Consider the following 25,656-nt stretch of genomic DNA (forward strand, 5'->3'; position numbering starts at 1 on the left):
CTCTTCCTTAGTGACTGCGTACCCTTTGTGTCAGCACAGAAATTTTATCCCTTGTTTTCTGATACTTGCCTTTTATATGTTTAATGACCATGATTTTAATTTTTTTTTTTTTCCACAGGTAGCAGGCTGTATTCTTGCTGTTAACATCAATATTTTATTTTCTCTTCCATAGCAGTGTCAAGAAACTTTGAAAAGAATAACACTTTTATCTTGCCAACTCTTTATATTTTTTGCCTTAATATTTACAGTTGCTTTAAGCTTACGAGAGCTCCATATGTTCAAAATCTTTAAATAGAAAGCTTTTAGTCTTTCCTTAGCAGAAATAATGCAATCACTGTGATGTTCAGAGAGATTCAAACCAATGGAATTGATCGCTTTTATTTCCATCTAACCTGTTTCAACACACAGCAGAAGTTTTCAGATGTCCCGTTTCCCAGAGACCCAGGAGGACACAGTATTTTAAACAACTAACCTTTCCAGGGAATTATTATTCAATCCCTGTCACCATAGAACCTGAGGTTTCATCATCTTGTAGACAACAATATTCAGTGTTACATGATAGATTTTAATAGGGATGTCTGGCTCTCTGATGTAAAATATTTCTTATTTTATTTCAAATAAAGATAAGTGTTTTCACCCAATTACAGTCAGAGTAATATTTAAGGTTGTATTAATCACTGGAGCAAACTTAATTTCAGGTTTGTAAAGAACCTGATTGAAAGTCCTCTGAAGTTAATTAAAACCTTCCCTTTTACATTTATAGCTTAGAGCCAAAAATTTGGAAGAAATTTAAGATACTGGTACATTTTTTCACAGAGTGCAGTATTGAACTTCTATCTGTAGTCATCACCATATTTAACTTTTCAGATTTTTTTTCCCCTATTTTTATTGCTACAAACTGTTTTTTTCCAAGTAATCTGAAATTAATTTCAATGCGGAGGAATCTTTTCCTTGAATACAGCTCCGCATCTGAATATTTGTCTATTCCTATGCTAAATTATCAAGTTATTCTGTAACCTTCCAAGGTAAAAATTGCTTTTAAATTCGTTGTATCTTAATGATTTGGAGATACTGATTAATAGTGAAGTGGTTAACCATATAAGTAACTTAAAACTACATACAAAGATGAATCAGGAAGTCTATCCTGCTTGTCATTCAGCAAAATCATATTAATTTCAAGTGCCCAATTTAAATTGTAAGTCAGCATACCTTCCTAAGCACTTATGTAGTAGTAGTCGTCGTAGTAAGCAAAATCATCAAAATAATCAAGATTAATATAATAAGGTCGTAGATTTACTGCAGGTTACTACATAGGGTTTATTGCCCAATGAGATGGGCTAAGACTTTGTTGTTAATAAACAACCATTGAAGTACCATTTTGTATCCATGAAAAAGAATGTCTTAAATTCTTGGAATGTGCACAAATATGAGTTAGAAAATTATACTAATTTAGTACTTTCAGAATGCAGGCTTATGTAACACATACAAACGAGGGATCCTATTACATACCAGGAAACTTTATGATCGAGGATATGACATATGAATAAACTACTGGAAATGGCCAGGAATGTTTTCCTCTTCTAATGACCTTTTTTTTTTTTTTAATGTCTATTTTCCTCTTTCTTTCAGCTTACCAGAACTTTTCCTACTTTCTGATAATGATTGCAGCTAAGCGTTAACTTCATTTTTGTCATGATTTCATAGCTTTTAACTGTGTTACTGTGCAAAAGCATTAGTAGTATGTTCACATTTCAACCTTTAAACGTTAGGAGAACCCATACAAATTTTAAAACCATAATTCTCCAGCTGTCTGTGTGTACAAACCACATCATTATTTCCTTGCCTTCTACAGTAATGCGTTCTACATTAGATATACATTTTATTCCTTTTTCTATTTTTTGACCTCCTGTTGCATTTTTCTCTGTATTTCATTCATGTGGAACAGCTATGTAATTATGTGGCACAGGCTGTGACAATCCCGTAACATTGCCAGTTATGTGGGCACACCACATAATACTGTTGTGGGATTGCAGCAGTATTTTGTGGACAAAACTGCTTATTGTAAATAAGATACAATCTACCTATGTGCACTTATGCTTACCGATAATTACATCATGTGTAATTTAGATAACATTATTAGATTATGATTTGCTCAAATTAGAGCAATTACTGTTTTAGACTTTACCTAACAAATAACTATTAGTGCTGCTGCAACCACAACCCATCACAGCAGTCGCCTGGTTCGTGATTTCAGACAGTAAACTTCAACAGCAACCTAAGAATTGGACACATTCCACACCAGAGAAAAATCTTTGACAAAATCTGACCTAAAGAAAATAGTAATAGTAATATCTAGGTCTTAAAAGTTTATTTTCAACAGTGAATTTTAGAAGAGTTTATGGAAGCATTTCCAAAACATGCATATTGCATAGGTCGTCAATCTAAGGAAGACAGAAGTTAGAAAGAGCCAAGATTACTCAGAGTACAGAATGAGGCATATGACACATCATCTAACTCGGCAATACTTTTTAAGCAACATTTTACATTATTTATATGAATATAAGACACTAATTCTGTACAGTTAGTAAGCTTTTGCCCCAGTTTTTTAACCCCCACATAATTATATCAACAAAGTGTGTGTGTGTGTGTGTATATATATAGTATAAATTGGCCTGTAGGCATCATAATACTGCTCATTATCAAAGGAACTTTTGTGTATCTCTGACACTGAGTCTTTTCATTTAGTAAATCTTCAGATTATTAAATTGCTCATATCCCCCCTGCTGACAACCTAAAAAACTACCCATTTCAGAAAATACGATTTTTTTTTTTTTAAATGCTGCAAAGAAAAGAATGAATCATGAAAAGAGTAGAGGGTATTTTATGATGTAAAACCTATAGAAAAGAAATTGTAGGAATATGTTTGAATTCCTACACTGTTTTTAATGGACTATGCTAGTCCAACTTACTGTCTTTTAATAAATGACACTGTGGGCATATTAGATTGATTTCGGAACAGTTAAACTTGTCTGATTGACAAGAATACATGTTTTCAGTCAATAATGTAATTAGTGCCAACCCGTATTTAATTTTTTTAAACATTTTTAAAAGGTTGATTTAGAAGCTTTATGAAACACACAGTAGCATTTGATGTCTTAAAAAACAAAACCAGTATCAGATTATGAAACTAGAACCCGATGTACACACATGGCTTCTTGTGCTCAAACTTTTTCTTCTGATCTCCATCAATGGGCGACTTGATTGCCAAATAGAGACAACACTAAAGAATTATACTCAATGAAAAAAATCTCCTGGTTGTTTTTACACCAAGTATGCATTTGGAAACACCATCAAGGCATAGCTGAATTCTGCAAAATCCCACAAGGAAACAAGTTCTTACCACAAGTTGTACTCGTCTACTGTCACGTATTGCAGGATCTAACTCAGGCAAAAAACGACAGCTGGGAAAAAAGTAGAATAGAAATTTCAATAAATCCCACTGTACTGGGATTTATTTAAAATACCTGGACGGAATCTTTTCCTGGAGCACTCCTGCTTTGGTAGAAATGATACTACTTAAAATAATTCCATGGTTAAGATGCATTGGAGTAATTAAGATTTATTGAAAATGTTAAAGCATCAGAGTAATTAATATTAAAATATTTGTACTTAACATTAAAAACAAGACACTATTAACAACCAATAGTGTTTATTCCTATGTTAGAATACTAATTTAAAAATATAAATATCAATAAATGCAACCATGCATGAATTTTTGCATATACTGACATAAATTGCAGCCAAATCAGTTGTTCAATTACTTTACGTAGGAATAAAATTGTTTTCAGTTACATAAATGTATCAGCTGTTCTAAACAGTCTACCAGTTATGTTCCAGTGGAGATCAGTGGGACTTTTGCCACATTCAAAAATGGCATCATAATCTTAAGAAATGTCAGTACAAATACTAGTGCATAGCACACACCTGCAGAGGTAACATAATAACATTTAAAAAAAATTCTTTTATAAATTTCCATGTCTTCTTACTTTCAAACATCATTACGTGTTCTGTTCCAGTGTTTTCATTCAAATTAAAAGTCATGACAGTTATCGTAAATAAACACTTGGAGTGTTTCACTATTATGGATCACAACTGACAGATAACTAAGGAATATGTGCTGCATATACTTCCTACAGTCCTTGATACAATTTAGAAATATGGAATATTTTTTCCATACAAAACATAACAATATGCAGTCCATTTCATTACAAATTAAATACATTTTTAATGAAAATAAAGTTTAAATGCTTACACTAAATCCATTGCTTGCCTACTGACACCTTGTTTGGTTTTATTAGAGGTGCTTGGCATTGTGTCTACTAATGACTTCACTAAGATATCAATGGTTTATATTGAATTTATGACAAAAATATACTTACTATGTCATTATGTTAGTTTAGGGAATGAGATTAACCTTTTCTTTAACTGTATTGATATTTTATGTGTTTAATAACCAAAAGTAAATATAGAAGGAACATGTTTACAACAGTTTACTAAAGTATACTGCAGACATGTAGAAGTTGGGTTTATGTTTTGAAGACAAAATGTAAATACATACTACCTAGTTAAAAAGTGGAGGTTTTACTTCCTTAATTAAATCTAACAATATAGGTAATGTTACAGTTAATCTAATTACATAAAACCATAATATATACCAATAAAGTTATAAAATATATGATGAATAAGCACTTTTTTCTATACTTTTTAGAATATAAAAAACAATTCATTGCTAGCATAAAGGTATGCAGATATTTATCATAAGATTCTGCACTGTATATCATTTCATTATCACTGTGGAAGAAGTACCTGTACAATGACTACTAAACCAATTCTAAAGGGTACCATGCTTGGGACCTGGAAATACGGTGTACTGTCTGCTAGCTACAAAATCATGTTTGTTTTAGAACTATTAACCTAGGTTTCACTTTACAAGATAAATTTAAAATTTAAAAAAATCTAATTTAAAGGCAGTGATCTCACCACTTCATATGTCTGGAACTGGCTGCTTCATAATCCAAAAGCTGGGTATGAAGCCACTGGTATGTAAAGTCTTTTCTCCTTTGTAATTTCTCATCTAAAGTAGTATCCAGCTGAGCAAATTCTTCTTTTTTACCTGGGGATGAAAAAAGATACTCCTGTCTTTCATTATTATTTTAAAATATAACTTTTTTTTTAAGCTTCCTCAGATAAACTTTGAGCTTATCTCCTTTTACAAAAGAAAAAAGGCAATTACTTCCTTTTCTTGCAGAGAATCAAACTAACCTAAATTTCTTCAGATATATTCAAGAAATACTTTTAAATTTTATTTTAATTTGATGGTTTATTTTATCTTTTGAGATCAAATATTGGCCTTTTGAATAAATATGTTTTTATGGGGAAATAAGATTCTCCTTTATTCTGAAATATATATGGAAATACATATTATACACAAAATGCTTGTCATAGCCTCTGTGAATGTTGCTTACTGTGCTATCTCTATGCTTAAAAATACAGATTCATGTATATTTATAATTCTATTTACCAATCTATGAGGTAAAAAAAATCACCATTATATGCAAGACCGGACACATGGCAGTCTGATCTATCTTTTACTGATATGATTTATTAAGACACTTTAATGGCACTTTCTGATATTGGATTTCAAAGCAATTGTGTACATAAATGCAATTATTTTTTACAAATAGCTATCTACTTTTGGATCACAAAAGACACACAAAGACAGAGAATAAAATAGTGGCATTATGAAAAAAAGCTGTACAATTCTGGAGACCCTTCAGCTTTTGGGACCATTCTGGTGAATACCAGATACATTCTGAAGCATAAGGAAAGGGATGATAGAGTTGGACAAGCCTGCAGAGGAAGCATCATTGTTGCACGGGGACATTCATGGATTAGAATAGCTTTCTATTTTCTGTCCTTATACATCCACTTTGTAAGTTACGTCTTTTTGGCACCTTCAACTCAGGACTTTCATGAGACAGCAGAAAACTTTTTTTTTTTGGTACAAAAGCTTTTTGGTTTTCACTTCAGTGTCATTTCAGATGACATTGAGTTATCCTCCCTCTTCCTGATTATTCCTTTTTTCCTTTCAAAGATTTGTCTTTCTCTCAGAGATAGGTGAATTTAGCAGCTACTAAAAGTCGCTTAGTAAACTGTAGGAGCATACCTGTCCTTTTGCTCTGGAACCAGCAACAAACATAGGTCACTTCACTCTGAATCAAGTCCATTCGCCCACTATGGCAATATTTAACTATCAATAACTGTAAAAGGAGGTGGGGGGGGATGTCAGAACTGCCTTTGAGGTGAATGGTTTCCTTATACTCCTTATTTTAAGCCTTAGTTTTCATTCATGTTTTGACAACATAAACTGAAGTTACAGTTCACTAACTCACCTTTTAAGAGGTTTGCTACTTTACCTGTAGTATTTTTTAAACTTATCCTTCTGTAACAATTATAATCTATTTTGCATAAACTGCAAAATGCAGTTCCTCACTTGCATTTTACCTGTCTTTGCAGTGAGCTCATTGATTTAATCTTTCACTTCCAAGGGAATATTGTTAAAGCATCATAGCTTCTTATTTCATTGTCTGAAACAAATGTGTTTTGGTTGCGCTCTCCATTTATCTTGGTATAGAGAATCTCTACTCAAACCACATCCATTCCTTAGGCTGAACATGTTCAATTGCCAAACCCATAATGAGCCCATCAAAATCCTGGTCCAGAATATGAAGTCACATATGTCTTGTTAGTGACTCACAGATTACAATTTAGGCAGAAGAATTTATCCTCAGTTGTTGTAAAGATCTTTCATTTACCTCCCTAGGAAGACAGAGAATAAAAAGCTTGGATGGACAGTCACTGTATCCACCCAAATGAGGTTGTGAGGGCTGACTAAAAGGGTCAAGCAGAGGCTTAATCAGTGCCATATATTAAAATACAGAGTCCTAATTACAGAGTTCATCACTTTCCTTAATTAAAGTGGGAACCATTTCTTCTTTTCTACATTTATGATATTGCTTTCCCGTGTTCCTGGTTCAGGAGTACGGTTTTCTGACCTTTACATGTTGAAAATGTATAGGTTCCAAGTCTGCAACATGCTGGTACCCTTACAGATCTTCAGATGAAGAAGATGCTAATTTATAACAGGAGTAAGAAACATTCTGCATGACTTCGTAAGAGCATTGTGCATATGTTCTCCAGTGAGGACTAATTCCCCAAGAAATTATCTTTAGGGTTTTTTAATTTGTATTTACATAAAAATTGGTCCAGTATTACCATCTTTCTCAGGAGAATTACTTCTTCCTATTAAAAGGATCAGTGTTATTTATGCATTTACTAAAATGTTTGTTATCTTTTCCTTCATTAAAAGGGAAATCAATGTAGTGATTTAAAATCCATACTAGAAGTTCACGTCTGAGTCTGTGTGTCAGTGATGGTCAAAAGAAGATGCACATGCAATAAGCCATGATAAAACTTACAAAAAATTGAATACTTTTAACTTGGCAAGCTATTTTTCCAAAATGATTTTTAATAATTTGCCTTAGTTGCAGTTTGAACTTTTGACTGAATTATGTTTGAAACACAACTGGTTTCATTTAATAAGATTTTATTTTATTTTTAATTTATTTCTATTTATTTTTGCATGTTAATTATCAAAACATTATTGAAACAAGAAAGTGACCAAGACACTGTTCAATAATTTGTTTAATAATGCAGCAGAAAACTATTCTATTTTCTTATTTGGAACATACCCATACTCTTACTTTTTAATAGTAACATCTCTCTTATGAAAAAATACTCTCTTATGAAAAAATACTATGTTATGAATTAAAACACAGCATCATGACTTTCTATTCCACTTATGAACATCATGTGTTTGAGGATCTGGTGTATCAGTATCATTAACATGCATTTGCTTGATAGCTTTCTCAAATTAGGGCTCTGGTATTTTTAAAAACCTGGACCTGATTTTGTAGAAGTACTAACACTCACAAATTCCACAGAAGTTCCAAAGAGCTGTAAGCATTCTGCATCTTTGAAATGGATCAGACCCATAATGTTTAATTGTTAAGCCCAGACAACTCTTAGAATATCAAAGAAAAAAGGAATACATCAAAGAAGGCACAACTCCGTCAAAAAACAAATTAATCTCAGAGGTATTTAAAGTAGTGTACCCTCATTAGATTATCACTGCTAAGCTTTCGATCTTTTTGTCTTTTTTTACGACACACACGTTAATAATTTAAGATTGGAATAGTCTTACATTTGGCATTAATACAGTAATGATTTTTAGGTGTTGCCAATTAATCATCCACACACATATTCTGCACTTAGGCCAGATCCAGTGCAGCTTTCAGGGGCACCTACCTCCATTTTTCTACAGAATTTGGGCATCTAAGTAGGGAGAACTTATTTAGAAGAGCCTGGGTACCCGAAATCTCCTTGGAACTGAACATCACAGGAAAATAACAAATTATTTTCTACGTACCCAAATCAACATGCAAACCCATAAGAACCTGAACTTTGGGATGCAGAAAAATGTCATCCTCCATCTGTCATATTTGTTTGCTGGGTATCCTCTGAGACAGCATGACTAGTGTTCAGTTTAAAACATAGATACTACTTATGTACTTTAAATTAGACTCTCTCTGGATAATCCATTCCGTGAGTTAAAGAAGAAGGACTAAGAATCTGTGAACTACTTCTGCTGAAGTGCCCTAAGTTCTAGATAGAGTCAGTTATCTTCTCATAGGTTTTTCTTCAAGATTGATGCATCTCGTGTGCTCAGCTGTAGCAGTCAGCTTTAAAAAGAGGACTGAAACATACCCAAAGGGAATAGCTTGGCATGTGGAAGCTGGAGAGTCAAATCTCACTAGGCTAAGTAGTATCTGAAACCAGTTTCCCACTGCTTAAGGAGCACCTCATACTCATGTTCCCCAGTGCTAGGGCAGGTGTTCCTAACAGCAAGCCAGTACGCAAAAAGAAGATGGTTATACAATGTCTATGTTCAGGGAGATCTTTCGGATTTTGCATTTTAGTTTTCAGATTCTATGCCCAGGAAACACCGATCTTAATTCTTGTAAATCCCAGTTAGCTACTGAACTCTGCCAATTTATATGCAAAAGGACGCTGAGGTACTCGATTCAACACAGTGATTTTTTTTTTTTTGCTCCAATCTGTTTGTTGATGATGGCAAGATAAAAGGTCTAACTTTAATATGTCATATGTTTCTTGAAACTGAGAAATATGTGGAGAATTCTGCACTGCATCCAACCTTTTACAGTTAAATGTTGTGTTTAGAGTTCAAAACTTGCTTCATACGCAGTACAATACAAATAAAGTAAGAGACTAAGAAAACTAAGACATATAATGCCAAAGAAGGTCTCGGAATTTCTTCAGCATTCTAAGTTTTCCTCCCTTAATATAAAAAATCTGTGGCCAGAGTTAATTTTCTCAATATGTATTCTGGAAATCGTGCTTTTAATATAGGAATTAAGTAGTTGATCTTAGGTATAAAATTAACATCTATGCTATTAATACATTGATTTTTTTTCTTATCTGTCAGTATTCTGGTACACATTGCTGGTCAGCAATGTATGTTATGGGGGGGTGAGTCTGTGTATCAGTGTACAAAACAATATAAAAATATTATTCTGAATGAAAATTAAAATTATATATATCTTGTGGTGATTTTTATAACTTCTGCTGTTTTCTGTAAAGTCATGTTATAATACACAGTAATAAATAATCTTGAAATACCAAACCTAAAATCCAACTTTTTATCTCATTTTCTCCATATACGAGTCAACAAACAAAATGACCCTATTTCTGTCACAATCTGTATAATACAGTCAGAACAGAAAACAAGAACAACATGAGTAATATCATTGCTACCAAGGTAAGAAACTGAAGAATTTGGAAAGAGGAAAATAGCAGTAATAAAAAACCCACCACAATCTCCCCACCTCCACCCCCCAAACCATCCAGAAATTTATAGCAAAATGTAAGAGAAATGAAAGAAATGTCTTCTCTTCCACAAAAAGCTTGACACACTTGTCAGAAGTCTACTTTGTCAGAAGTCACTAAATACCCCGAAGCGCTACATAGCAATCACTACATGACCAAAATACTGGTTTTGGAAAAAGAATGGTATTTAGAGTGGTCTTTAGCATGCTCATGGGTACTCAGTGAGTATATTTATATTAGCAATATACATAGGACTTCCAGACAGTTGGTAGTATAATGTGGCTGTAATTGATACAGATTTCTATTCACTTAAAATTATAGTATCTCCAGATAATGTTTGCTTATCTACAAGTCAGGTCTGGAATTTTCAAATAGTGAAACACGTACATTTCTACTTTAAAAACACAGAAACTTGTTTGTGACATAGCTATACTCCACAGATTAGTTAATTTACATCTGCTACATTTTCATCTGAGTAACTTTTGACTAAATCAAGTAGGACTCTAGGACTAGAATGAATGAAATAAAAATATAGCAGTGTCTGAGTGAGTTCACAGCTGAATAAAAGATGAAATAGAACTTTTTCAGCAGAATACCACATCAGGTTATGACATGCAAAATTTCTTGATGCTTAAAAATGCATTATCAATTACATCACAAGTAGTTTTGAACACAGGAGTGCCGATCAACGCACAAGAACATGTCTTTCAAAAATTATAAAAGAGATTGGCGAAAGGAAAAAAAATATTTCTGATTTTTTTTTTTTTTTTTGTAAAAACTGTGCCATGTTTCTGTTTTCAGCAGGTATTTCAGATATTTTTCAGACTATAAATAAAGTCTACTGTATTACTATTCCATATGCAACCCTCCTTCTCTTCTCTAATCTCTTCATCTGCTATTGTAATCATCTCCTTTTTACCACATAACTGTTCCTGACCTCACCCTTACACTCATTCTTCCTGCTCCGAATCCAGGTATTCACCACACTCTCAGTTAAGACCATAGTCTTTATTTTGGCTGTCCTTTTTCTCCGTTTTCATTTCTGGTTTTTGCTGTCTTTTACACTGTGCTCTATTTCTGGGTGATTAACACCAGTAATAAAGCTTCACCTACTTCGTTCATCCTGTTTCAGTGGTTACCACGTGTCAGCCTGCGCTTTCTGTGTTATCTCTTCAATGTCTTATTATTAGGTTATGTAAAAGCTGAGCCCTTTCACTGAGGTTTCTAAACCACTGAAACCGCACAGATTTCAGCTTCTGAATTCAAGGAAAACAGGATTTCATACTTGGGCCTTGTCACACATTCCTTTCTACTTTGCCACTTATTCCTGCCTCTGCAGAATACACCGCGGCCACTTTTTGTCTGTAGTAATTAGTATTTATCCCTAGCTTATTGTTCCGTTCCCCACATTGAGGCAAATCCAAGTCTTACTTAATCTTCAACGGTGTACTTTTAAGACACCTCATTTAAAGTTATTTCTCTCTATTCACATCACAATAATGTCGATGAAGTTCTCCCAGTATTTCCTGATTATTGAATCTCTTTCACTGCAACCCTCTCATCACACAAATATATTGCAAACTACTACTCCATATTAAATTGCTTATGTCTTTCACTCTTCTTGTGAACGTGGTACCTTTTCCTTTGAATTGCTTCATAAGCTTCACTTTCCTGGCACTGACTTCGAGGCAGCAGTAAACACCATTCCTTCCAATTTATCCAACTTTCACAACTTTTATGGGCTGTCACCACTTTCTGTAGTCCTTCATTTATATTAAACACAATTTCTCATTTATCTTCTATAATTTCCTTCATAACAATATAATGATATTTCCTAAAACCCACAAAACCTTTCTGAGCTGATCTATAAACCTAGAGAAATATTTCACCTGAGGCGTGTACAGGAAGCTGCCACACATGCAATTACTGATTTAATTTTTTGCTAATTTATGACTGTTCTGATCTGATTCAGGCAGTGAATACTGGGATAAGAAACTGAAGATCTATTTGAGAAAGATATAGGGATTGAACAGTGGAGGGTTAATAACAATAATAATGTAACAATAGGTTGCTTTGGTCAATTAAAAATAAGTCATAGAGATGGGAAGACAAAACAAAGGAACAGTAGTGCACTGCTTTAATACCGGCCCACACTCTAACAAATTGCATGAGATTCTCTTGTCCACCAAATAAAGAATCATTTCTTTAAAAAAAATAAGCCATAAACCAAAACAGTATTCTGCTATTTGATTAAAACATTGCATTTAGAGTTATGTAGACTACTGTTGAAGCACATTCATATCGAGGAAATATTCAGCAAAATTGGATTATTTATTCAGAATGCTACAGCAGTCATTTAACACTGGAATATAGTTATAGTTAATTTTTTTTAACCTCAATGAATGACAAAGGCCATGGGAATTTTTCACCATAGAAAAGCAGAAGAAAAACCAGGAGAATAAACTGCACAAATATTTGGAAATGTTAAGATTCTAATTTCTTTGAAACCTTCCAAGTTTGGAAATGCAAATATCAAGCCTTGGCGACTAAGTGTATGATTTTGCATTTATTAAATTTTTTATTAAACGCTATACAGTCACTGACTCCACTCAGTTGAAATGTATCAGCTGCTTTGGGTATTTTTGTTTGTACTACGCAAGTACGGAAGGCATCCATACATCAAACTCTTCAGCCACAGTACATTGGACTCCTATATTGTGGTGACCGTATAATAACCATCATTACTATTAGGATCGCCAGTAATTTTCATATTGGATTAATGCTGTGGGGAAAGTGAACATAGATAGTATTTTACTCAGGAATAAACGTAAAACCAGTGACAACAGATAGGGTGATGAGTATATATAAAGAAAACTTTAGTATCTCAGCATCTACCTACACACACACCCCCCACACATGCAGCTTCCTCAGGTTCCTAAAAGTTAAATAGATAAAAGTTGCATTACAACGTCTAGAAGAGACTAACATTTCTCAGCCCAGCCACCCAAGGGCAGACTCGTTTTATGTACAGGTTGGGAAACAACATGAAAGAGCTTCATGTTTGAAAACTAAGTTGGTTGTTTCTTAAAGACCAAAACCAAACCCCAGCTCTGCAAAAATGGAGAATCTACAGGGATGATATTCTATCCACACGCATACAGAGATGAGTTCCTGATGTAAACTTTTCCTTCCTGCAAATACCACTCTTCAAGATCCACTCAGGTTTTTACAAGTTCAAAAAGTACACAAAAAAAGCCTTACAGCACTATGCTGTACTTTCATATTATTCTTTTGCGAATTTATGAACAAGGTGTTCTGTTGTCTATACAGCATCTGCTTCAGCCACCCAGCATGGGCAAATTTCATCAACAGCACTGCTGAGAAGGAAATTTGGAGTATAGCCAAGAGTTATGTAGAGATCTTTGGACAGTCGAGGTCCTTGAAGAACCAAAGAGATCAAGGAGGAGCAAAAAAATATTTTGAAATGGTGAGTTCAATGTTTCCATGCTTAGTTATCCATTAGTAAATGTAAGGAATAAATAATATGGAAGTCGATTGAGCCTATTTTGTTTATCCTTACTGCCTACACTCACATAACTTCAGTCTCATCCCCTAAGTCTGCCTAGTACAGACCCTACCTCTAGTTTTTCTCATAATCTTTGGGAATTAATAAACCCCTCAATGATGGACATTCTCTACTGAAAAGAGAAATGGATTGTATATTGCTCAGGAGAAAATTAAGAGATGCATAACATTATTTTTTTTTTCAGAATTTTTTGATAGATTTTATTCCTGTACATTCCAGTTCTTAAGATTAACTGACAGAAACAATCAAGTACTTGAACAGAAGTCTTTAGTTGCTCAGTAATGAAACAGCATTTCCAAGCAAGAAGAGATTATCACTTCATATGGAGTCCAAGCCAGAGGAATACCTTTCTCTAAATTCAATAAACCGAGCAAAATGATTTAAGACATCAGATCTTCCAAAGGAATTCTCAAAAAAAACAAATACAAAGGAACATTTTGTAAGAGCACAGAGGTCTAACTGCTATGTTGTCCCCTATCAAGAGGGCAAAAAATACAAAATACAGTAAATTTTATTGAGTGTGACAACCATTAAGGTAGGTTTTGTTTGTACTGAAGGACTTAAAAGTACAGGAAAAGGATCAAAAAATCCAAACCCAACTAAAGATTTGTTCAAAATAACAATTTGAGGTCACTATATGACAAGAAGACACATATGCCAAGTATTAAAAAACAAATAATAAAAAAAAATCATTACTCGGGAGCAGCATGAAGTTAGTCAGTAAAGCTGACTTACACTACATTAATAATTGTCTCATAATTTTTATGAGCAAGTAATTAAAATATCTAATTTTGTATCACAGCTTGGGAATGTACAGTAAAAAAAGTCTTTTTTATGTTTACTCCTAAGAATGAACATTTTTTTTTCTGGATAGTTATCTGAATAATATATGAACTTCTTTTTAAGAACTCATGTTCATCAACACATGTAATGTACATGAGTGCCATATGTGACTGGCACTTACCAATGCAGACTAACACTGAAAGTGAAATAATGAAATTATTCTATTAATGTCATTATGTAGTTCAGTTATGAATAACTGTGAATTGGTTATCTATTCTACTATGTATACGTATCTTTTTTAACTCAGAAGTGTTTGACTTTGTGGGGGGGAAACTTTTTCTGGCTTACTTTCTGATGTTGACTTGAAATACCTGTTGGTATTTGATGAAGGTACTGTGACAACAATTCACAGCTTTGTCAGTGCAGTAACGCATAACAGCAGAACTACTCTACGTTGTCAAATATACACACAAAGTCTACACAGACTAAGTGCAAGGCTGCTGTTTAATTTACTTTATAGTAAAACCCAGAGGTACCACTGAAGATCAGGCCTGTCTTTATGCCAAACATTGTATAAACAAAGCTTGATTTAATGCTCATTGAATTCAATGGAAAAAAAAGGCTCAGATAGACATGGTTCTTTTTCTTAAGACTCTCCATCTAAAGTGAGTTAATCCCCAAGCATGTGCAATTCTTATATATTTATATCCAGCTTAAAAATAACTATAAATACTAAACTTATGAGTGACTATAAATAAATATAGGCATAAAAGTACTAATTCTTCTTATTAAGTTATACTTAATTGGCTGATAAATCATGGAAGAAAACAAGTAATATGAAATTTCAGTGTCTTATGCATCTATTAAAAAAAGGGAATTTCATTTGTAAAGGACAGGTAAAAAAAGCAAAACAAAACCACAATTTGCCTGTAAGTTTCCCCAGGTTAATTCTTAAGTCATATGGCTCAAAGAGCTTAGTATTTGTATAGATTTCTTGATTAATTGGACTGAAATTTTCAGCTTGTAAACACATGAAAAATGCAATAACTGAAACACAGTATAAAATTTTAGAGAAACCAACACATATCTAAGAGTATTCTGCCCCAGGGGAATTGAACTGACCTAATTATATTGATTTTGAATCAGTTATAGTTACAATGGAACAGGTTTTTTTTCTATCCATGCAGAGATGGTCTGAATCATTTACCTCACTGAATGAAGAAATCAGAGTTGAAAAAGGAATAAATTAGCCCTGACTGCTCCTGGTTTTTTACAGAATTTTGTTTAGACTTTATTTAACTTATTTTTAAATGAGAAAATTACAAAAAAAAAACCTTCATTTTTATTACTGAACATAACTTAATGTTCTTTAAGCTTGATTGTAAATATTTTGTTCTTAGAGTAGGTGTGTTTAAATTAGTTTCTTTTTTACTAAAGCTAAATTCGCTACAAAACTCTCCAACTCACTGACTTACATATATAATTGTATGTGTGTATGTATATATAAAATTTGTTTGAAAATGAGGGAAAAAGTTAAATACCGTGATGATTCTGAATAGGTGAATTTGCATCATGTGTGTTCTGTTTATATTTGCAATAGCTTTAAAGACAGCCACCACTAATTAACTTAAAAGTATAATTTGTTTTACCTGTTGCCTAACAACAGGTAAAACAGTTATTCATTCTAAAATTTGCTTGTTTGCAGCCAATTATCCAAGCTCCTGCAAATAGCACAGGAACTGATCTAAAAAGGAGTGAAATCCCATAAATTCCAATTAGGTAAGCAAACTACCATTTGAGATTAAGGAACTTCAATAGCTAATCTTACACCATTTACTCCAGAAGAAGGGAACAGACGATTATATTATGAGTTTTACAACCTTATAGACTAAATTAGGCTATTAAAATTGTATTAACTTACATGGGAATTTGTACATGATTAAATCAGATATTTCTTTTTGGTATATCAATTAAATATGATTTAACTGGCCAAACCACGATTTTACTTCCACTGTAACAGTCACTGCCATGAAGAAGAATGAACACCATTTCATTGCCAAGTTTGAATGTAACGAGAAAATACCCACTTTTTGCCTTACAGCAGAGAATTTGTTTTATAAGAAAGATATAGTTTCATTTTCATACAAGATATAACAGCTTTAACACAAAGTAATCTGAGTGAAAAGCAAACGGAATTCCTTAAAACAGTTGAAGAAATATAGAAATATTAAATGGTAAAATTTACAGAAATTTTTTTAATTTAACTACAAAAGTGAGCACAAAGCATTATTTTGTTCAGCAAGATTTTTCTGCTTTTCGGAAAAGCTAAATACATTGATCAGAAGCAGTATGTTAGAGATACTGGATACAGAGGCTAGAAAAAGGTATATCTATCTGCAATGAGAATACAAAAAATGTATGTAAGTAAATACAGAAACTTGTCTGTAACTTGTACCACAGTTCTTGAAACTCTTTCAAATCTTTGACCTTCTCCATATTCTGGTTCAGAGAATGCATCAAGGGATACTAAAACTGGAGAAATGTCTGAATAGCATCATCATCCTCAAGGCAGACAGGTCTCTGAACAGACTCTCCTTCAGGATTCCGGCTAGAAGAGGAGGAAACAGGAGAAAACAATGCAATGATGTAGCAAAACAGTCACTAAAACCAGATATCTGATTTTCAATGATATTTAAAAAGTCTTAATTCTACTCACCTTCTGTATTCCAAACAGGTTCTTCAGCTTTCACCTGACTAGTCCTGAATAAATACATCTCTCAGTGCTTTGGGTACTCATCAGTACTGTCTCCTCGTGCAACTGTATTAATTATGGAATGAAAAAAGGGGATTTGCCCCATCTATTTCTATAATGAAGAAACATGTTGATGGGAAGTCACAGAAATATATAACACTCTCACAGGGGAAATAAAACAAATTTCAAAGTAAGGAATTAGTATGATGCACGGATAACTCACACGCTTAGTAATATAGTGAAATAATAGTAACTATTTGTACAAAGGTATAAAACCCCCAAATCCTGAGCAGCCATAACTGGTGAAGAAGCAACTTTTAAAATTTATTCCAAGTTAGCTTGTATAAATATTTCCATTTGCAATAAATGAGAGATGTTTGAAAGAGAATTTTGAATACGGTGCACACAACTCACATGGTATGATGACAGCCTATGCAGTGTTTTAGCATATGTAGACCAGACTACGAGCAGAGTCTGACAAAACCTAAGAAGGCAGACCTGGCTAAGAGTCAGGAGTCACGCTTATTAAATTGAACTCTCAGGGGTATCATGCAATCAGAGGTCACAATCGAGGCAACAGAAGCAATGTCACGATATCAGAGAAAGGGCCAATTCAGACCTGCTCCCTGACAGGCAGTGAGGTCACGGCTTGCGGCAAATAACTGTATTAAAAGGGAATATTCTCTGCACACTTTTAGAACTGTCATCTGAACAAACAAAGCCAGGTCATTGGTAGGTTAAATCAGAACTTTCTGCCTTAGTAGCACATAGCTTCCTTTCTTTTTACATTCACTACTAATTTCTCAATTACAACATACACATAAGCTCCTAAAGCAAATTCTCAGTAAATTTAACTTTGAAATATACGATAGTGTTTAAATTCCCCCCTTTTGAAAGCTAAATTCTACCTTTGAAAAGAGATATCCCTGGTGTCTTCATAAACTGAAAATTACTAGGCTTGCTTCATACCAGAAAACACTAAGCAGGCAGGAGCTTTAGGGAAATGATTGTCAACAGTCAACTCCTTAGTAAGCCTGACACTTAATCTGCATTTAGAATCCATTAAAAAAAATAAAGTTATGTATAATCTGCTTGTTTCATGATGATTGTGAAAGTGAAATGAAGTTCTTTCATTTGGTTATTTGCATTTCTTTATCTCACTACCTGAACTGGGTTATTTACAAGATTCTACAAATGTAGCAATTTATAAAATTATAACCAGGTTGGATTAGTTAACCTGCCAATAAACCTGCAAAGGAAGAACTATTCTAGACTGTCATGTAAATAATATTTTATTGAAAAATATTATCTCCATATGCAGCCTTTCTTAGGAATATGAGAAAACTTACATATATATATATATAAAAAACCTGGAAAATTCAGTACTTCTACCTTTTTTATACACATAAGCCAGATAAAATATTTGCAGTGGGCACATCAAAACAGCACAAACCTATGAATTTCAAACAACTGCTAAAATGTTTCTGAATGGTAGATGGTAAAAATTGAACTGTAAAGTAATGAAGTTGGAAGTTGTACATTAGAGAAATAACACAGCATAGAAGTTACATAGCTATCACTGCATGATTGTACGTTGTTATTATTAGAATAACTGAGTTACTTGCAATTCCTTGTGAAAACACCTAAGTCCACCATACATACTATTTTATAGATTACATGAAATTTGTAAAAGGTGTAGGACTTTGCTATAACAGTTAGCATTGAGCAGCATAAATTTTTAAATACCTGCAGTTCAATTTTAGAGTCTTATTTTAATGTTACGCTTGAAAAATGTTGCACTTTACCAAAACATATTATGTATCTCAACAACATTATTACTTATAAAAAAGAGACTTAAATATGTGCTCAATAGTAAACACATGAAAATGACCTTTTTGCAATGCTGTAGATCTCTGACCTCATTAATAGTATTAATTCTCCATAACACCATAGTTCCCATTACAGAATAGGAAAAAAAGAATTCTTTTATAAGCAACTGTAATCAATTACATTTTCAAATCAATGAAAAGCTCTGAGGTGAAGGCCTTCCTTTAATTCACCTCTGAAAGTACTTAAAATACGCAGAGGCATTGCTACTAAAATGTATAGCTACACGAAACACTTATTTAATTCTGATCTAAAACGTATCATGTTGTCCAACTGAAACAAAATTTGCATTTATAAAATATTTCTAAGAATACACTATATTCCTTGTTCGTAGCTCCATACCAGGTGGAAATTCTTTTGCAAGATGAACATTTGTGCAACGCAACATTCATGATACTTTTATGGACATAGACTATACACTTTCTCTGGCCTAGGTTAAAATACCATTTGCATATCAGTATCATTTTAATGCTTGAAAGATGCTCGGAATATATTTGAAAATGCACTTTTAATGACCTTCACTAGCAGTTGGCTTTTTTGAAGTGTAAAAAGAGTACTGGGTAATGTTCAGTAAAAGCAAAACAAATAAACAAACCACCCCAATATTGACTACAGTCCCCAGGCATCCAAACAGATGGCAACAAATTCAACAATTACTTTCAACTAGACGTACTAAATCCAAGTGCTGTAACACTTTATTTTAGAGGAATTTAGCCAAACCTATTCTCCCTTACCCCCTCCAACCAAATCCATTTGGATTTAACTTGTTGCTAAAATTATCTGTCTCTTGCACTCTAAGACCTGGGTCACAACCTTACTTAGGGACAGGAAATAGTTATCAGGTCACTGAATGGTCAAATGAAAAAGGATTTGAAATGCTTTGGTACTCAGGGGTCTATTCATCCAAATGATTGCCTTATGTAGTATTAAAAGCTGTGAACGTGGAGTCAACTTGTTTACATATACATTGGCTGAGATGCAGATATCTACACTACCAAGCTTTGGGAGATAAAATGTCAAGGAAAGGAGAAAAGAGAGAGGTAGAATCTCAGAAGATGCAGAATTAAACTATCTCAACCACCGTGTTAACTTATTCAACAATGAGAAAAACTGGTTTGCAACCTCTGATGACGTTTCAGATGAAATCTCATTCCTGTTGAAGTCATCACTGGGTAGTTATTAGCAAAAAGCTGTAAGACTTTTTTTTTTCCTTACGTGCAGTTCCTTCTAGGTTAAAGATTGGTAAACCACTATGCTATGAAAGCACAGGTGATAGCCCACACATTGTATAAAATCCAAGTTTTGGAAGTTTGTTGAAACAAACAAATACTCCCTCTAGCTCCGAGACCACATTTAAATCTGATGCACTAATAAACCACCACAAATTACAACAGTTTGCAAAACAGTGGAGACATGAACAAAGAGATAATATAGAGGCAGCTGAAATATGTGGTCGGAAACCTTTAACATGTGAATACAGGAACCCTAAAGATTGGAAGCACCGTGAGAATACATAATATTAAGTTGGTATATACCTGTGGCAAATACCTCCTGTTTGGAAACTTCAGACAAATAGAAGATTATTATTTTTTTTTAACTGAATGTGAAAAGCAAGAATATTACTAAAAATGTCATATGACCAGATAACTTATAAATATTCAGACACTGAAGTACACTGAATAAATGCGCGTAAATGCACATAAATGGTTTTTACGTATTTATTTTTAAACACACACGATAATTTCAGGATTGCTTCATTCTACAAATACTGAAAAAAACCCCCTACAGTATCATTGATGGACAGGAGGCTAGAAAATGAGGCACAGATTTTATTTTTTAGTCTTATTTTATAATAAGAAACTGGGCCACTAGAACTATGTAACTGAAGCTTGAGTGCGTGCACTGTAAGGCCCCTGCAGTCTTTTACAACTTTTCAGCGTACCGCTGTTGTGAACTGGGTTTGCACTCTGCCAGCAGAGCAGCTCTGACCCATGGAGAGCACTCCTTCAGATCAACACTGCCTCAGGCTTTACTGCTTTCTCCAAGAAGTCTTACATTTCAGGCATCAAGTTGAATTTCTTCTGGAGATGATTAACCCAAACCCATGACAGATTTTTTCCAAGATATCCAACTCCTTATGTTTATTTTATCCTGGCTCTTTTTGGATGTACTGGACACAAGTAACCTACTCATTTTACATGTTAAAGGGCTGGTGGAGAGCCATTAATTCCTTAAAATGAGAAAATATTTCAATGCGAGAGTTCTGTTGTGTGAGCTCAAACTAAATAATAAGAAACAAAGCCATAGAATTCTGATTTTAAAAGATAGATCCCCTTCCACACTACAGGTTTCTGGAATGCATTTTCATCACATTTTGGGACAGATCACACATTTGCTGGAAACGCATTATTCTGTCATTTTTGTCAGTGCTGTACGGTTTAGAAACTGCTGCCCTAATGTGGTATACAAATTTAAAGCCTGGGAGATATGTAATAATTGCATTTTACTGTAAATATGCCAATTGAGCTAGCAGAATTGCAGCAAGGCCATATTTAGAATGTGGTTATTAATCCTTTTCAGATCACAGCTCAATAAAAGATGACTTTATTTAGAAATAGATGTTTACAAACAATGCACTTCCTGGGGGTTGATGCCATTTATATTTTTCCATTGAAAATAGCTAATTTCTAAAAGACAAAAACAGCTAACAAATTATTAGCTATAGTTCAATGTCTTTTTAAATGCTCTTCAATAACAAACAAAAAAATACTTAAATCACAGAACAAGATGAATATTAGCATTACACTCAGTACCGTCCCTTAACTCTAATGCAGTGATTTGAATCAATATAAAGTCCATTTAATTACCACATATAATTTTTCTTCAACGTATTCATATTTCATAACACAGAAAATCTAAGAAACTATGTTGATCATCGTGTAACAGTATTTTAATGAGCTCACATAATTAACTCAAAGGTAAACCTAACCAACCACTTTCCAAAGTCTCTAGTTCACATTTTTAATTAGCACTAGTAATAATAATCTATAAGAATGTTTTGCAACATTTTTCACTTGCGACTACAAGGAGTTTCATAATTGGGAACTATCAGAAATCTGGAAAACAGACGACTTTAAACAGATCCTTAATATTTATCTTCCAATCATATGACATAATCACAAGATCATTTTACCTCTTATTCTTGCTCCAATATGAAAAATAAATGTTATTTCTACTGACAATTTAAAGAGAAATGAACAAATATTTCCATAATTAAAAGCCACCTGAGAAAGCATAATCTGTGCATTATCAAATTTGTATTGGTGAAATCTGTCTTAACATTATACCCATTATGTTTTCTTTAGTCACCAATGAGCATAAAATGACAGGAAATACCGTACTGCCAACTAGAACTGCAAGTTCCCAAACTACAGTAAACATATCTTGACAACATAGTCCAATGCATTTTTAATATAGTTAAACTTCCTGGCAGTGGTCATTGTGCACATTCCTGGGTGAAGTCAAGTTGTATTGTTTCCTCTTCTTTGAAGTGTATGGTATAGATGTGCCATTGATGGATACGTATATGACTGAAAAATAAATGTACTGGATGTGCCAATAAATCACCTAATCTACATAATTAAGTAGAACATAGTCTATGAAGTTCTGAGAAACTAACTGAATCATGTCCCAATACTACTTGGATAGTTTGCTTGGACTCTCAGCTGATCTACTGCGTTCTTCTAACTTGCTCTGCAGATCCTTGAATCCAGCTTCCCATTCCACTGAACAGAAATTATTTGGATAATCCCTCAAAATTGTTGAGGTAAATGGATTAAAGAGGACCCCAAAAGATGTATGCTGTTCCCAAAGCTTGTAGCAAAACAATGTACTAGGCCTTGGGGCTCCTTCTTTAGTTTTGAGCCGCTATACCAGGACAAAGCACCCACACTGTTGGTTGGAAAAGTAGTTATCCTTCCTATGTGTAAATGAAATTACAGACCCTGTAATTACAGACCCACAGCTGGCAGAGATGCACATTCAGCCAGGACTAATTGGAACTTCCCAAGAAAAGAGGAAGAGTCAAGGATAGATTCTTCCTTCAGGTCCTGATCTACTTTATCCAAAATAGTCAAGACTATTTTACATTAGATCAATGACTGAAATAGCCTCCAGGCAACAAGAGGAGAAGCAGTCACAAAGCTTTGTAAAAATATGCTTTGCTGCAAAATAGGAAATGATGAAAATTATCTGTGTTCCTTGTAATGTTTCCAAAATTTTGAGATCTTTGAAATGTCACCATCTACAAAACACAAAAAACCCTTCAAGAACATTCAACTAAACAGCAGGCATTTTGTTTATCAACTAACTGGCACTAACTGAAACTCAACAACCATGCTGGAAGCATAACCCTATCACAACAAAAAAAGCAGCGTAACATACATAATCCCAGGAAATGTTCAGTAAACCATTAGAAGCAAAAGTACATCACATCAGGTTTTCATCTGTCTTCAGGTTTTTGATCAGGCTATAGTTTCTCAAGAGAGGCAGTAAACACATATTTACACTTCCATATTCTGTGGCTTACTTTATAACCCATGGAAGTTAATGTCACAACATATAACTATGATACAAAAATATTATTTATTTAAATAACAGTTTTAATGAATCTGTATTATACATTGACCACCTGCATAAAACTAATTTCAAAGAAACTGAAACAGCATCTAGACAGAAAGCATTAGGATTACAAAATGCACGTTGATACTACAAATTACACCAGAGAGTAATTTTTCATAATATATTTTCCTTTCAAAACATACAAATGAAAAAGCATCAGTACTATGCTCATTGAATTCATATACCTACTTACAGTATATGCGCATATATTTGTGTGTGAATACACACGTGCATTGTATGTATATGTATTGACACATACACATAAATAGACACGCACATATACACTAACATTTAATTACATCCCCACGGTTCCTGCCTTCACATGTTGCTTGTATTATTAAATGGTAAATTCTTGTCTGTCAGAACGTTTCCTCATGCTGTTGATGAAGCGTGTAATACAAAGGGGTTTGTCTCTGACTCACTTCTGTGTGCTTTTGTGATACAAATGTGAAATGATGGTGCCCTGTGGGGATTTTTATAACATCAGTGAGTAAAGCATGATGACTCTTCTAAAATGTAATAAAAAATTATGATGTCACTCAACTTTGGAAAATGTATTTTCCTACAGCATTGATGTCAAATTAGAGATATGGGATTAAAGTTATGTAGAAGTTTTCAAAACTGGATACAAACATTTTGCATATCAGCTCCTCACAACTTTGTTAATAGGAAAATAGTTGAATGTCGCATCAATGCTGTGTCCTCACTATGTTTAGATATTGCTTTACAGATACTGCATGATACAACATTGTCAATATGATGCAGTATCTTAGACAAGAAGGCAAGTTACAACCTTTATCCCAGAAACACACAAGCCTCAGATATCAAGCTCATTCCTTTTCACTCTTTATTTTCAGACCACTAATTTTTTTATTCCTTTTTGTCTTAGTTGTATTTTTAAACAGAAACTAAAGACACAATGAAGACGAAAGACATTCATCGTACACGTTAACTAGATTACCTCTTAAATATTCACTACCATGATGTGTTCCAGTTTGAAAATCTAAAACTGTTCTAATTGTTTCACTTCCGAGGGCATCCCCTTTCAAAAGTAGCGATTCTGTTATTTAACAGATAACACATGTGTACTTGCTGTTGATGCTATGGTTTCTCCCCCCATTTCCCAATTTAAAGAAATAAAGCAGGAATATTTAGAATGTGTTTTTTGGTTGGCTTTTTTTTTTTTTTTTTTTAGATTTATTGAGTAGCTTATGAAGGAGACGGATTGGAGTTAAGTTTTCTACCAGAGCACTGCCTACCAGTCTGTAAAGGTAAAAGGGCTTGAATGGAGGAAGTTTATTTCCACCATGCAATGGACTGTGTTCTCTCTTGACTTAAAATACAGTGTCCACAAGATTTATGGATACAGAGTGAAAGCATTCCACCTTCTTGTTACAGAAAGAACTCCCATCGCAGAACAGATCCAAAGAAATCTATTCCAGGCAAAAGAGGAAGAATGGTCAAAAGGTGAGAGAGGGGAAATGGGAAACAAGCTTTTATGTGAGTGAGGGAAGAAATGACTGATAACACAACTCTGAAATTATCATACAGGTGCTTCGCTTTGTAGTAGATAACATGCAAAGCGTTACCAAATTCTAAATTTAGAAACTCTTGGTTCTGTCTGATGGTGTCTCCCACACGCATAAATAAATGCTCTGTGCTGCACCCTGGGTTCTAATCCACAACCTAGTGTTTTCTGGCCACACCATCTGAAGTAGCAATGCCTCAGGTAGAAGGACAATTTTGCATTCTGGTCGAGCAGAAGAGTATTGCTTGTCTTCTTGAAGGCTCAGCAGATTGCATGTAAGCGCCCAATAAAAGATTGCTGAAAAAACCCTCAGTTTATTAGCTGGCCAAAGGAGTACAACGGTCCTTGAAATGAAAGATAAACAAGAGTGTCACTACAATGTTTGCCTTTTGATAGTTAATCTGTTGCACTGCC

General features: G+C 33.8%; 1 protein-coding gene across 1 annotated transcript in view; it reads right to left on the reverse strand.

The window, feature by feature from the left end:
* The window catches only part of LRRIQ1 (leucine-rich repeats and IQ motif containing 1), a 111,319-nt gene that overhangs the window by 16,762 nt on the left and 68,901 nt on the right, over nt 1-25,656 (reverse strand). Inside the window, exons 23-24 of the mRNA XM_009882621.1 lie at nt 5,041-5,173; nt 3,401-3,461 (exon numbers count right to left, since the gene is read on the reverse strand). Of these exons, the coding sequence (XP_009880923.1) occupies nt 3,401-3,461; nt 5,041-5,173 (194 nt within the window). The remainder of the gene's footprint in view (nt 1-3,400; nt 3,462-5,040; nt 5,174-25,656) is intronic.

Source organism: Charadrius vociferus, unplaced genomic scaffold (assembly GCF_000708025.1).
Source record: "Charadrius vociferus isolate BGI_N301 unplaced genomic scaffold, ASM70802v2 scaffold72, whole genome shotgun sequence".
Taxonomy (NCBI): Eukaryota; Metazoa; Chordata; class Aves; order Charadriiformes; family Charadriidae; genus Charadrius; species Charadrius vociferus.